The sequence below is a fragment of the Tigriopus californicus genome, chromosome 10 (genome assembly GCF_007210705.1).
Source record: "Tigriopus californicus strain San Diego chromosome 10, Tcal_SD_v2.1, whole genome shotgun sequence".
NCBI lineage: Eukaryota > Metazoa > Arthropoda > Copepoda > Harpacticoida > Harpacticidae > Tigriopus > Tigriopus californicus.
Genome location: NC_081449.1, coordinates 5,888,018 through 5,901,687, shown reverse-complemented (window position 1 = coordinate 5,901,687; position 13,670 = coordinate 5,888,018). Strand labels below are relative to the sequence as shown.

Genomic DNA, 13,670 nt, shown 5'->3' with positions numbered 1-13,670 from the left:
GGTATTTGAACCGCCTTCTCTACGTGATACAATGAAAAGTCTGGAAAATACCAAACGAACCTGTTCATTGAGTCCTGTCAGATTGAATTTGTCCTNAGTAATTCATTAAGCAAAACATCGGCTTCAATAACAATGTGCTAATATCAGGATTGCTCTTGTAATCGATGTTCTTATATCGAGATTTCACTGTAGTAAAATGGTTGGACGCTCAAGGAGTTTCCCCTGACGTGGGCCAAAACCATACCAATTGCCGTTTGAAAACTTGATTAATTTCCCGCAAGTATTTATTTTCAGTTAAGCTTAGTGATCTGCAATTTCATCAACTAATGCTTGTATTGATTTGGTATCTTTGGGTTATTAATTCGCTATATTTCATGCAAGATATGAAGTGGAACTGACAGTCTTGCTTAAAACGAAATCTGGTTTTTTTCACTATTATTGAGGGTTTTTATTTTATTTTGGTGCTTCTTACAGTGAAAATATTTCTTCATTCTCACAATTCTAGAGTTTACGTTTTCATTAAGATGGTAAAAATATATACAAATTTGAATAATGTTGAAATCATACTTTTAAATGTTTGTACTTTAGCCATGCAATATGAAAAGAACCGTGAAAGTATTAGAACATGCTTTTGTATGGCACAAACCAAAGGTTACATGATTTGGGGAGAAATGTGTAACAGACATACAAGTTATGTTCTTATGCCACCTCGCTCAAAACCTTGTCGATATTTGCTTGAAGGCTGCCCAATTTCGCCTGGAGATCCTCAATTTCAGCAGTGATCCGGTCCTCATTGAGACCTTCCATCACTCTACTCGCCTCCACATCTCCACTCGACAAAGGCAGAAGTTCACTGCCATCCATGCTATTCGATGGTTTTGTTCCTTGAACCACTCCCCCAGACTTGAATTTATGAGAGCTTGTTGACTCTAGAAGTCTATCGATATCATCCATGTCGTTGTCACCGTCAAATGAGCCAATGTTTTGACCTTGAAGAGCGTTCATTGGTTCCATATCCAATTTTGAGTTGGAGCCAAAGGGATTTCTCGATTGGAAATCATCATCTGCCATATTCAGTCCCATGTCCTCGGATCTATGTCTGATATTGAGTGGATTGTCCATTCGACCTTCATCGTGATCACTAATCGACGGCCCGGAATCAGGAGAAAGATTGCCGAATGTTTGTGTGCCAGATTCATCAAACTGGCTTACTTTTATCGGCCGGGACTCGTCGGTTAAATCCGATAAGGATGACGAGTGTTGAGATTCAGAAAAGCCCGAAAGATCTTGATTGGCATCGGACTTGAGGGCTAAGGATCAGTTTCACATTTTGATTTTGAGGATCTTAAAGTTTGGATGATCTGAACTCACCTTGAGCTAGCTCTAATTCTTGCGGAGAAGGTGCCCCGTGGGCCAGCAACATAAATGTGAGGGTCGAGATTAAGCGAAAACTCCACATTCTATCGCCTAGTCTTTCAATGATAGACTCTCGGACTGTCGTGAATTTCGTCTCATCGTCAGGACTTAAATTATCCAGGCACTCTCAGTTCTGATTGTAACATGATCATCAAAGGAGAAAAACTGTCTTAAGTTATGAACGGTAGAGAGCCTTCATTCAATCTTTATTATTATATTCTTTCTATTTTGCAGTATCACACTTGGGGCAAAATTCGTGAATGAAATTGTATTGTTTTACGCTTTGAATAGTCCTAGGTCCTCGAAGCTCCCGAAGGTAAGAAATGACATCATCGTGGGACATTTCCGGTCATTGGAGAAGAACTAGAAGAGCTGCCACTAACCCAGCTCGACCAAACCCTCCAAAGCAATGTACCATTACCTTCTTCTCTTGATTCAAAGCTTCCTGAATCCAAAAGATCACTTTGGCAGCTTGATCTTGTCCAGGAATCAGGCCATCTTCAATGGGGCAATGGTAGGTATCAAAACCATTGTCCTTGTACTTGGACAACAAGTTGGGGACTTTAAATCTCCTCATTTCAAATTCGGTGACTAGGGGAACGATACAATCAACCCCCTCCTCCTTCAGAACCTTGAGGTCATCGTCTAATCGCCTTCGAGTCTCCTTATATCTTGCTCCGGGCAAACCAGAGATCAAAAGAATTCCGGTCCTAGACGCCCTGGGAATGGGCTGGAACTTGAATCTTGAGGGCGGAGCTCGAGCCGGGTCTATGTCGTCTTCGTCACTAGAGTCAAACGACATGTTTTGAGGTTTCAGGCCTGTTTTCTTTCAATTCGGACGTCCACTCCTTGACCTTATAGGGCGGCAAGTCATTGAAAAGAACACTTCCCCATGCATAGGTGACCAACAAGCAAATGGGTATCTTCGTGGTATTTAAACTATCACGCAAGTGTAACCGAACAATCCCAACAACATACACTATTGAATGAAGGACTTTCCCCTAAGGTCAAAATGTGTACGAATACGGACATTATGAGTGCTCTTTTAGACACCAGTCACGACATCAATGTTTGTTTTCGTCCAGTCACCTTGCTAGTTTTTGATTTCTAACGCCAAGTCTCCTCAACCAAGGACTTTTCATCTAACATCCTAACAGACAAGGATCAATCGTTCGAAGGCACTTTATCAAGGTCAGATCATTTGACTCAATCAATTGAAGCCTTTAGAGTATGCCTCCAAACAAGAGAAAGGCAAATGGTGCCAAAGTTCCCAGTTCCGTTCCCAATGTGGCGTCATCTAAGGAAGAATTCTCGTTCTGGTTGCTAAAGAGTGAGCCAGAGAGTCGCCTCGAAAATGGAGTGGATTTGAAATTCGGGCTTGAAGACCTCAAGAAGGAACCGAATCAAACGGCATGTTGGGACGGGGTTAGAAACTACCAAGCAAGGAACTTCATGAGGTCCATGCGGTTGGGACAAAAGGGCTTCTTCTACCACAGCAACTGTAAGGTTCCTGGCATTGCAGGTTTAGTGAAGATTGTCAAGGAATCTTATGTGGATCATACCCAATTCGATAAGAAGGATCCTCACTACGACCCCAAGAGCTCCCAAGACAATCCCAAATGGGATATGGTGGACGTTCAGTTCCAACGCGAACTCAAGAGATTCATCCCTTTACACGAGTTGAAACAGCTACATTTAGACCACAAAAAGAACAGTGGTCCTCTGGCTAAGTTGGCCTTATTCACAAGTGCCCGTTTAAGTGTCCAACCCGTTCGCCAAGAGGAATTTGATTACATTGTATCCCTTGAAGATGTTACTTCCTAGTTCCATCTTGTCATAGACAACTCTTCTTATTGCGATATTAAAATACCAGACCCCTTCAGTTGTAAAACCACCAGACCTTATTGCACCATTCCAAATATGCCTGCTCCATACCTGTGACGTATCTTCTTCCACACACGGGTAACGATTGGTGGGACTTGCCCACTATTCTCAATTTTGGATATTATGTAAGGAACTAACCTGGAATGGCTTCGTATACCATTTGAACTCCTTAACCTAGCCGCTCAAGCCATAAGGGTACAAAAATCAAAAATAGATGGCGAAGGGTCCACCGACCCCACGTTGCTGCCGATGCAGTCCCAGGACTGGAGGTTGCGTTATTACAATGAAGATGGCAGGCCGTCGACGCCAGCTAGCTGGCGTGCTTCCCTTCATCAGTCCTTGTCGCGAGTTGAGGGCGACAGCTGCAATCTTCTCCTCAGATTCCTGTTCCCGCGGTTGCAAACCACTAGGTCAGTGAAGAAGAGTCCTTCCGCTGCAAATAAGCACAAGAGAGAAATGCTGTAGCACGCTGCACCTTTGTGATACCATGTTTTGAGGATCTACATCCATCAGTTTACCCCTTCTTGAGGTTTAACCCGGCAGGAGGGGGTTTTCTTATCTGACACCTTCATTCCTCCATTTCAAAGGAGCCATTGTTACGTCCTGTGTTTGTGTGTGACGCCGTTGAAGAAGTGATTGCATTACCCCTTGGAACGATGGAGTTCCGCCTCTCCAACCACGATGTGCACTCCAACAACTTGGTTGCCATGCTGGCATCGTTTCAGAGCACCTACACCTACACGGACCTTCGGATTTCGTCCTTTGACGGGATTACCTATGAAGTCCACCAAGCTGTGTTGGCCTCAGTCTCGCCGTTCCTGTCGCAGTTATTTAAGGAACAAGGGTGTTGCAAATGCCATGATCAGTCTTGCGAGAAGAAGAACCTCAGTGTAATTCTGGATAAGGTACATGGTTCAATCTTGGGAAAGTTCCTGAGTTTTATTTATAAGGGAGAAATGCTTCTTCAAGGGAAGGTAGAGTTTGTCAAATTTTATTCCTTGCTAAAGCTCATTGGCGTCGTTCTTCCGAACAAAGTTAAAGACCAAATGAAAGAATACTACAAATTTCTGGCAAACCCAGATTCAGTTGTTGACGGCTCTAACCCTGATGGTGACCACCCGATTGAGATACTTTCAAGAACACCAAAGGTGGCAAAGCAAGTGGGCCGTGGACATTCGTCTGGCCGCACACCTGGCCGCACATCTCATGTGGTCGAGATTTCCGTCGATGATGCCACCGTCATTGAGGCCAACATCCTAGAGGTAGACACGCTTTCTTGTCGCTTCTGCCATGTCCTGTGCGAAAGGGAGACGAGTCTCAATACCCATTACGCCAAAGAACATTTTTATAATCATTTATGTGATGAATTTGGACATTTGCGCAATTGTTCACCGTGTGGGATATCATATTTACATCCATCTGAGGTTGTTTGTCATTTCGGGGTGGAACACAATCGGGTTGAGGATTTGTTGTACTACTGCCGTGAAACGGACAAAGACCTTACGTGCACCAATTGTGAGCAAGGCTTTTTCACCCCTAAGTCCCTTATTATGCACATGGCTTCAACTCATCAAAAAGCAGCAATTGAAACCTTGTTCCATTTTCAAGCTAATTGTCCAGTTTGTGGAACAGGCATTGACAGCCCCAAACAGTTCTTAAACCATTTAGTTTTAGAACATGACGTTCTGTATCAAGTCGTCCCAATTTTGATTAGGCGAAGACTTCAGAGGCTTACCGAGTTAGAAAGCCTCCGGATTCGCTCCGACTCTCGCCAAAATGATGAAGGTCAAGATCATCCAGTTGAAGGGCTTACCAACTCTAATCTAACTTGTCCGATTTGTTATCAAGTGTTTGACAAGGAAGAAGATCTCAAGTTAGATGTTGCCAACCATTACGAAGCTGTCCTCAATCGTGTGCTGGCCAAAGAACCCGGAGTTTGTCCATCCTGTAATGTTACGGGGTCCAAATCAAACATATTCAATCATTGGATCCTGGATCACCCTAATACGCTTTCAAAGTACCTGCCTGAAGACATTCAGTCTCTTTTTGTTCCATCTCAAATGAATCGTGGAACTGAAACGGCCCTCGTAAATAAGCCATCATCTGCAGGTGGATCAGATCCATCAGTTTCAGATTCGCCAGATCCACCGATGTCAGAGCAACACAAATTCAAAACCTACAAGTGTGGGATTTGCTTGCGTATTCTGTTAAAGAAAAGCATTCCAAATCACTATTGTAATGTGCACCTTAAGGGCGAGCTCAGGAAATATTGTCGAATTGAAGACAATGCTTGCCTTCTTTGTGACATGACATTTCGGCAGCAACGTCGCACATTCTGCCACGTTGGACAAGCTCATGGATTTATGGACAGCTTGCTGAAGAAATATCCAGTCATCGAAGAGAGTTGCGAAATCTCGACTCCATCTTATCATCACCAAGACAGCAATCGTTTTGAAGAAGTCAATGAAGATGAAAGCCAACAACCTGCGTCCACCGCGACGAATGAAGAATTGGCCGAACCCGAAGAGTATCCATGCCTATTATGCGAGAATACAACCTTTTCCCATCGGTACGAGTGGAAGGAGCATCTTTTCGAAGTCCACTACAATGATGAGATCATGGAAACCTACGGACATCACGAAACTGCCTGTCCAATGTGCAAGTTCCAAGCCGATGACGCTAAAGCTATTTGCCTTCACATCGCTGTCACTCATGACAAGATTTTCAACGTCATGCCAGCTGCCCATTTAGAGAGGATTCAGAAAATGGGCTTTCCGAATATGCCCCCCAAAAAATTGAGCTTGTTCTATTGCCCAATTTGTGTTCATGAGAAGAGCTTTGTGGGTGCCCATATTTTCAGAAGACACTTGTTCTACCATTGCAGTGATCGTTTTAAGGCTAATTTTGATGCTTGTGGCAAGAAGTGCCCGTATTGCAGCTTTGTAGCAAGAGAAAAGACCATTAATTTGAGACACATTGCCATCACACATGGAAATTTAGCGAAATATCTTCCTCAAGAAGTTGTTCAAAATGTGAAAGAGCAAGGTCTGTGCTTACTACCTACCACCAGGAAGCATCGACGTCCGAAAACGAGCTCCAAAGTTTGGAAAGGAAAGAGTAAAATCCGGAATCGATCTAAAGTGCAATCGAATTTGACAAAGCATTCAAAAAAGAACCCGATGGTTAGGTCGAAAGGTTTTGTTCATCCCATAGTGTGTCCTGTGTGCAATCGAAACTTCATCAAATCAAGCAGGGGACATCAGGAAGCAAGGAGACATCTTCTGCATCATTACAAACCCGAATTCTTGGGACTCTACAGTCGGTTTGGAAACAATTGTCCGATTTGTAGCTACTCCTCTCCCATTTTCTATGACAACATGAGACACATTGCTGGTACACATGTTCGTGTGTTGAACGTTCTACCGTGTGAGATCATAAAGGAATGCTTGCGCTCCGGTTTGTTCTCCAAATCTGCTGTCTTGGAATGTAGGAGCGGTATTGAGAATGACCAACTCCCTAAAGATTTCCAACGAACTCTAAATTCGATTGATCTTGACTCGATTGCCATGATGAAGAATTGCTGGACGATGCGGAAGAAGCCTACTGAAGAAGGTGAAAAAAGACATCAAGTTACAACAATCGGAGTGTCCGCGGACCAACTAGCCTCGGAAAATCTAGATGTCAATTTGACCCCCTCATCACACGCAAATTATTCGGAAATGGCTCCTAGTACCGAAGAAGATATTTTTCACGGGTTCAATGGTATGGTTGATTCAGGGACCACACACCTTGAGGATGAAAATGATGGAGTTGAGAAAACAATCGAAGAATCGGGCAGTATTTTGAAGGCTTTCTCCTCTGATCATCTGTCCATCCCGTGCTGCATTTGCAAGAGGATATTTGCTAAGAAAAAAATCCTCACTCATTTGGCAACTCATTTCAAGGATGAGCTAATCCAGATCTTCTTCAAAAACCATGACAACATTTCTAGTTGTCCAATTTGTCGAGAGTCATATCTTTCACAAGAGGCCTTCATTTTCCATATGAGTGGTAAACATGGTAAAGTCCTGGAGTGTCTGTCTTCAACCGACAGATCAGAAATGGAAAGGTTGGGGTTTGTTCCGGAGAAGCCTAGAATAAGAAATCGAGGGCGTCAATCAAATAAAGATCAGAATGGGAGTCTTTCCGTCTATTCAGATTCCGAAATCGAATCCAACACTTCACCTCTTAAAGGTAGCGAGATCACCAGACCTAATGACGCTCCTATAATAACCTCATTCAAGAAAGAGACGAGTGAAAACCCGGAAGTGATCACGAACCGAAACGCCGAACATAATCAAATTGACGAGTCTTACCATGAAACCAACAAAGCAAGTGTTTACAATCATCTAAACCACCAAGTAGCCTCGAATAGCGAGACAACGCCACTGTCCTTACAGTCAGATCTCGTAAATGCTTGCAACTCCATTGAAAACAAGATCCAAGAAAATGGTCCACGGCCTACCTTTAAGCTAAGAGGCAAGACCAGAATTCGAGTTCAAGCTAAGAAGAGACCCCGAGTTAAAGACCTCAGCGAGAGTGTAAAGGATGGCTCTTTCGAAGATCAGGGACCACCTTCAAAAAAGCCGAAAATTGAGGGTTTTGTTGAAACACACGACCCCTCCGTGGACAGTGTCATTACACAGATGGGAGAGAGATTCGTCTGTGGTTTGTGTTCCAACACTTTTGGAGGTACTATCAACGATATAAGGCGCCACGTCCTTTGTCACTTTACAAATGCTCTAGGAGACGAGGTGTCCAACTTCAAGCAAAACTGCGCGGTGTGCAAAAAGTCGTACAGCAATTGCAAGTTCATTTTTCACATATTTTTGAGCCACCGAATGTATGAAGATTCGACCACCCTCCCTCAGAACGTGATCCGTGCCCTCGACAAATCTTACTTTAACGTAAGACCAAAATTGGCAAAGATCTGTTTGAAAACTTGGAAATCCTTAGTAGAAACAGGTGAGGCTTCTCCGAACGCTGGACGAGCTTCTTCACAAACCAAGTCTGTCAAGTTGCCTTGGAAAATGAAATTATTTCAGATGCACAAACAAGATTTACAGTCAATGTTTCCAAACGCAAGAACCAAATGTCCCCTTTGCCAAATTCAACTTACATCCCACGAGTCTTGTCTCCGTCATTTAGCCTTCCAACATTATAGAATATTGGATTTCATCAGAACCCTGGATGTCCATCAAGATATATTGGCCAATACTAATCCCATTGTGCCTCCCCATGGTGAGCACTCTTTCTGGTGTTCCAATTGCTCGTTCTCAAGTGGGGATGCCAAGGAACTACAAGAACATATGACTTGCCACTACTATGGCACGGTCAAGGAAAGAGTTATCAAGAGTCTTGAGGAGACCGGCACACTCCCAAAGAATCAGAATGAGATATTCACTATAATTTTGCAAGAAATTCAAAATCCAAAGAGGACTACGATCGAAAAATCCAGCACTTGGAACGACCGCTTTCAAGAAATCAGAAGCATTAAGCGGTCTCGAGAGGCAAAGAGCATCACCTCTGGACCTTTTGTAAACCTGCAGCAAGTGTCCCCAGAGACTAGACTTAAAGAGACTGAAGTAATGTGGTCCGAACAAGCCACTTTCACGGGCATATTTTTCCGTTGAGTAATCATTCATTTGGACGTAGTGTGTACATAACAGAATTTGAGTTCCCTCATCTTCATATCAAATCTCGATTGAAAATAAAACGACCATTATTCTACCTCATGCGCAATCGGATTCTGTTTGACTCTTCATCTCGGTTGATTTATTAAACAAGGATCAAGAAATCGGCCATTTTTCGCTTACCGTTATCTCATCATCCCAACAAAAAGGGCTATGCAAAAACGTTCGTTTTTAAGTTGCAATCAATTTTACAAACTACGGGTAGTTTCATGTCAAAGGGCCGGTCTCTTAAAACCAGGCTTGCTTAATAAATCTTCAAATTTCGAACGATTTTGGCACTGATTTCGATTCAGTGTGGTCAAGGGATGGTGACAACAGGGGCTTCCAGAGATGTGGGCATACAAGCAAAGAGAACATTTTGTATGGCCTGAACCATTCATCTTATCCAAATCAGCATTTAATTAGGTATTTTTTGCGAAATTCAAACAAAAAGCAATCCAAATTGCGAGAAGATCGTAAATAATCTAAAATATTGTTCGATTCATATACTGGAAAAAAATGGATTGTTTCTCAAGAATGTTGGTACACATACCTAAATTTGGCGAGTTCGATATTTGGCGAGATGAACTAGGTAAAGCGCCCCCCGTTGTCCGATTATCCATGGAGTCCGTCAGGACGGGAGAAGAAATCGTTTTGAATCTTTGGTAGAAGACGTTTCAGCATTGCTTTATCTCCTAATTGGGTCCAAATTAGATATCATTAAGCACTCTCTCATGGGGCATGCATCTCGTTCAGGTTGCGTCAAAACCTGCTTGGATAACAAAAACCCAATAACCTAGCCTGGGCCTGGTTAAACAGGCGACTTTTTAATTAAATATAGTTTGTTACAAAACACTAAATACTTATTTGATTCATAAGAAAAACAGTCAGGCAATAAAGTCAATCAAGATATAACCAAAATAGTTCAGCTTTATTTTGAAACTGTGATTCTTTCATTCAGTTTACACGTTGGAAACATTATGATCATAGAAATGAATTACTGGAAAATATTGATCTCTAGGTATTATCTAGTGCTGGGGCGAGTTCAGGAAAAGTTGGATTGATACTAGTCTTTTGATTTTTTGACTTTTTACCTGACTTGAGTCCAGCAAAAGACTGAAGTCTTGTACTAGAGGCAGTTCTAGCAAAAAGATTTGAGTCCTTTCTAAAATACTCAAGTCCAGCCAATTTCTTCAAAATCAAGTAAAAGACTCAAGTGCACTGACACTCTAGAATGATCTTTTATGGTGAAATAGTTTTATGCAATTTACTTGTAAAAAAGCAATTTGTCAATAATTGGAAATGTCTGGAAATTGAAACTGAGTCTATTGTAAAGCATAATCCATTATCATCTATTGCACAGTACTTAAAGCATTTTGCTTTGAACAAGGAATGATACCTCCCAATGAGTCAAATGAAAAATTAAGACTTCTAAAAAAAATCTTCAAAATCTTCGATTTAAAAACTGCAAATGAAAAATTTACTACACATATTTCTACCTTAAGGGAGTCTATGCAAAACATAGTGCACTTGAGCCTTTCACTTAAATTTGGAGAAACCATCCAGATTTGTATTTGGAATTGCCATGAAAATTTCCATTATTCATTTCATTAAATTTTTCCAAATAATCCCCTAGAATGAAATATGAGAAAACACTAGGTTTTTGCATGCAAAGTAATATTTAAAAAAAATCATGGTTGTGTATTTTTTTTTTGTTTTCTTTTCTGATTCATTCGCAAAAACATACAAATTCCATAACAATGTGAAGCCCATTTCTAAAATGGTTTCTTGGAAGGCGGGATTTGAACCCACGTCCTGTGGGGAATCATGTTGTGCCTCTATTGGGTACATTAGACCACTCAACTACCATGGTTCATTTGGTGTAGAAAGCTCATTCTTTGTCAAGAAAAAATCATATTTGGAGCTATTTCATGTGTCAAAAACTAGTAGGTTTTATGTTGACCCACAAGGAGGTAGATGTTGAATGGCTGCTTATTGGCCTTTGCATTGCTTAATATACATGACTAGAATAATGAGCATAAGATGTCCAAACATAACTTCTGCCTTTTGGAGGGGTTGGGCATGAACAACTGGAATATGGACGGGGACGCTTGGTTTGGGAATTAGCTTTTTGCGATTGAGTTAACGCATTGTGTTCTCCTTCAAATGAGAATGATCCCAGGCTACAACAATTACTAATTTCAATTTTTTGCTTGATCGAGCGACTGGATCAAAAGTTATGCCGTCTCAAAAGGCACTACAAAGCTCTTCAATGAATGAACGAACTAGCCCTCTTGTGGTAATTGATTACCAGAAGAGGGCGAAGTCATTCATTCTGTGCTCTGTTATGTACTACACTTTGAGAGGGCATAACTTTTGACCCAGTCGTTTGATTGAGCTGACATTTGAAATACGCAATCGAAGGGATCTGGGGCCAGCCTTATTTGAAGAAGAATTTAATTCATTGACTCGAATTGGAGTTGCTAATGTTCAACCTTACCATCCCCGTCCATTCTCCAGTGGTTCATGGGTTGGGCCATGTTCAACTCTGAGCCATGATTCATATAAGATATGTGGTCTACATCTAAGTCATCCAGCATCCACCGGAGGCATCCACTGGAGATATCCATATTCACCAAGGATTGGCCTTTCATTTTGGGGGCTCACAGATTGGTCCTCCATTCGGTAAATGTTATTCTTCACCGATTAGTTGGCGGTGCTCATTTTTAAATGTGTGACAAACTGTTAGAAAGGTTTAGAGAATGACCTTAAAGACTATTAATATCGTGTTAGGTTAGTTTGGGTAAGGTAAGGTTAGGTTAGGTTTGATAAGGTTAGGTTAAGTTTAAAAAAGTAGCACCGCCAACTAATCCGTGGAGAATAACGTTTACCCCTCTACTCCCTGTACTTTCAGGGTCATGGATCCACTTTTGGGCTCACCAACTGGCCCACTACAGGGCTCACAGGGTGGTTCACAGCAGGACTCAGGGATTTGCCCACCACAGGGCTCACAGACTAGTTCACAGAAGGACTCCGAGACTTACCCACTACAGGGTTCACAGATTGGCCAACCACTATTGGTTCAAAGGTTCTCTAAGCATTTGTCAGTTTGGCCCCCCATAATGGGATCACAGGTTCACTTGGCATTTGCTAGCTTGGCCCACCACAAGTAATTCAAAGGTTCACTAAGCTTTTGCCAACTTGCCTCACCACAATGGGTTCACAGGTTCATTAGGCATTTGCCAGCTTGGCCCACCACAAAGGGTTCACAGGCTCACTAGGCATTTGCAACCTTGGCCAACCAAAAGTAGTTCAAAGGTTCACTAAGTATTTGCCAGCTTGGCTCACCACAATGGGTTCATAGGTTCACTTGGGAATTTGCCAGCTTGGCTCACCACAATGGGTTCATAGGTTCACTTGGGAATTTGCCAGCTTGGCCCACCAAAATTGGTTCAAAGGTTCTTTAGGCATTTGCCACCTTGGCTCATTGCATCCACACACAATCCCTCTTATGGGGAGAGGCAGTTGCTCCATCCCCTACAACAGAGAGAACTACTTAAGTAGACAGAGGACAGCAGCCAGGCAACCAACTGCACCATATCATGAGCTTGTGGGTTCCTGTGTTAACCATCAAGGAGTAGGATAGTGACTCATTGTTTATGGATTACTGCATTGCTTCATATACCAGGTGCCCCATATTATTATCTTCACTTGTTTTTTCCCTAGTAACCACATCAATGAGAGGTCTGGCTAAGTTTCCTTTTTCAGACATAACTTGCATGTAATAACCATTTTGAGCATAAATTAAAAAAACAGACACATAGCCTCTTACATGCAAGAACTGTGAAAGAGGGTTGTGGCTATACTTGACAAAGGTGAGACGGCCATTAAAATTACCAATAGTCCAATAGTTTTGGCATCAACTACACCTTTGTTAACTTCCATACCACCACCAAGGTATTCTCTGCATCCAGGCCTTTCTTGAACAAAGGTTGGGCTCTAGAGGACTCTGTTTGAATTTTTTTGGCCCTCAAACAGAACTATCTTGAATCCCCTGGATTCCAGCATCTGGGCATGTCAAGACCAAGGCCTGTGCCATCATCTACAGCAATGTGGGGTAAGCTGAAGGCTTCAGTTGGTGAGGCCTGGACTGCCATGGACAAAAAGATTTTTGCCAACTTTGTCCCCAGACTCAAGCACTGTATGGCCGTCAAAGGTGGTGTATTTAGGAAATATAATGCTTCAATGTATGCCTTCCAACCTTGAACTTTTGTCTTAAGCTCTCAAAGTTATTGTAATTGAGTTCTACTTTATTAAGTATTTCAATATGCAATATGCAGATGATATTATGGCGCACCCAGTACATGACTAGAATAACACTAACAAGCACGAGTCCAATACACAACAATATGGTTCTCGTTGCCTCCAATCTACACCAATGTTTTCTGCCAGTGAATCTCCTCCATAGTAAAGTCCTCAAATGGAGAATTCTGCTAGGGGTGAATTACATACACCGTGCAGTGAATTGAGACCCCTTTACTAACTTGCTTTTAAGATAGAAGTTCTCTTCGCTGTTTGTAGCCTTAGTGATGACATCCCTAATATTTTAATAATTCTGAAAGAAACAGTTTTCAAAACAAATTTGTATACATTTAGTTT

At 42.0% G+C, this 13,670-nt stretch overlaps 2 protein-coding genes across 2 annotated transcripts; one reads left to right on the top strand and one right to left on the bottom strand.

Annotated features, from left to right (window-relative positions):
* Positions 1-616: 616 nt before the first annotated feature.
* LOC131889551 (uncharacterized) lies at positions 617-1,560 on the bottom strand. Its single transcript, XM_059238679.1, has 2 exons — positions 1,372-1,560; positions 617-1,310 (listed from the first exon to the last, which is right to left on the bottom strand). Exons 1-2 carry the CDS (start codon positions 1,457-1,459, stop codon positions 700-702), a joined length of 699 nt encoding a protein of 232 aa, XP_059094662.1. The 5' UTR covers positions 1,460-1,560; the 3' UTR covers positions 617-699.
* Positions 1,561-1,653: 93 nt separating this feature from the next.
* Positions 1,654-3,298, top strand: LOC131889553 (thymocyte nuclear protein 1-like). Its single transcript, XM_059238681.1, has one exon. The coding sequence runs from the start codon at positions 2,647-2,649 to the stop codon at positions 3,238-3,240; it is 594 nt and encodes a 197-aa protein (XP_059094664.1). The 5' UTR covers positions 1,654-2,646; the 3' UTR covers positions 3,241-3,298.
* The last annotated feature ends 10,372 nt before the right edge of the window (positions 3,299-13,670 follow it).

Coding starts and splice junctions, on each gene's coding strand:
- LOC131889551 (XM_059238679.1), bottom strand. CDS start 1,459: ATGTGGAGTTTTCGCTTAATCTCGACCCTCACATTTATGTTGCTGGCC. Junction 1,311..1,371: donor AGAATTAGAGCTAGCTCAAG/GTGAGTTCAGAT, acceptor ACTGATCCTTAG/CCCTCAAGTCCGATGCCAAT.
- LOC131889553 (XM_059238681.1), top strand. CDS start 2,647: ATGCCTCCAAACAAGAGAAAGGCAAATGGTGCCAAAGTTCCCAGTTCC.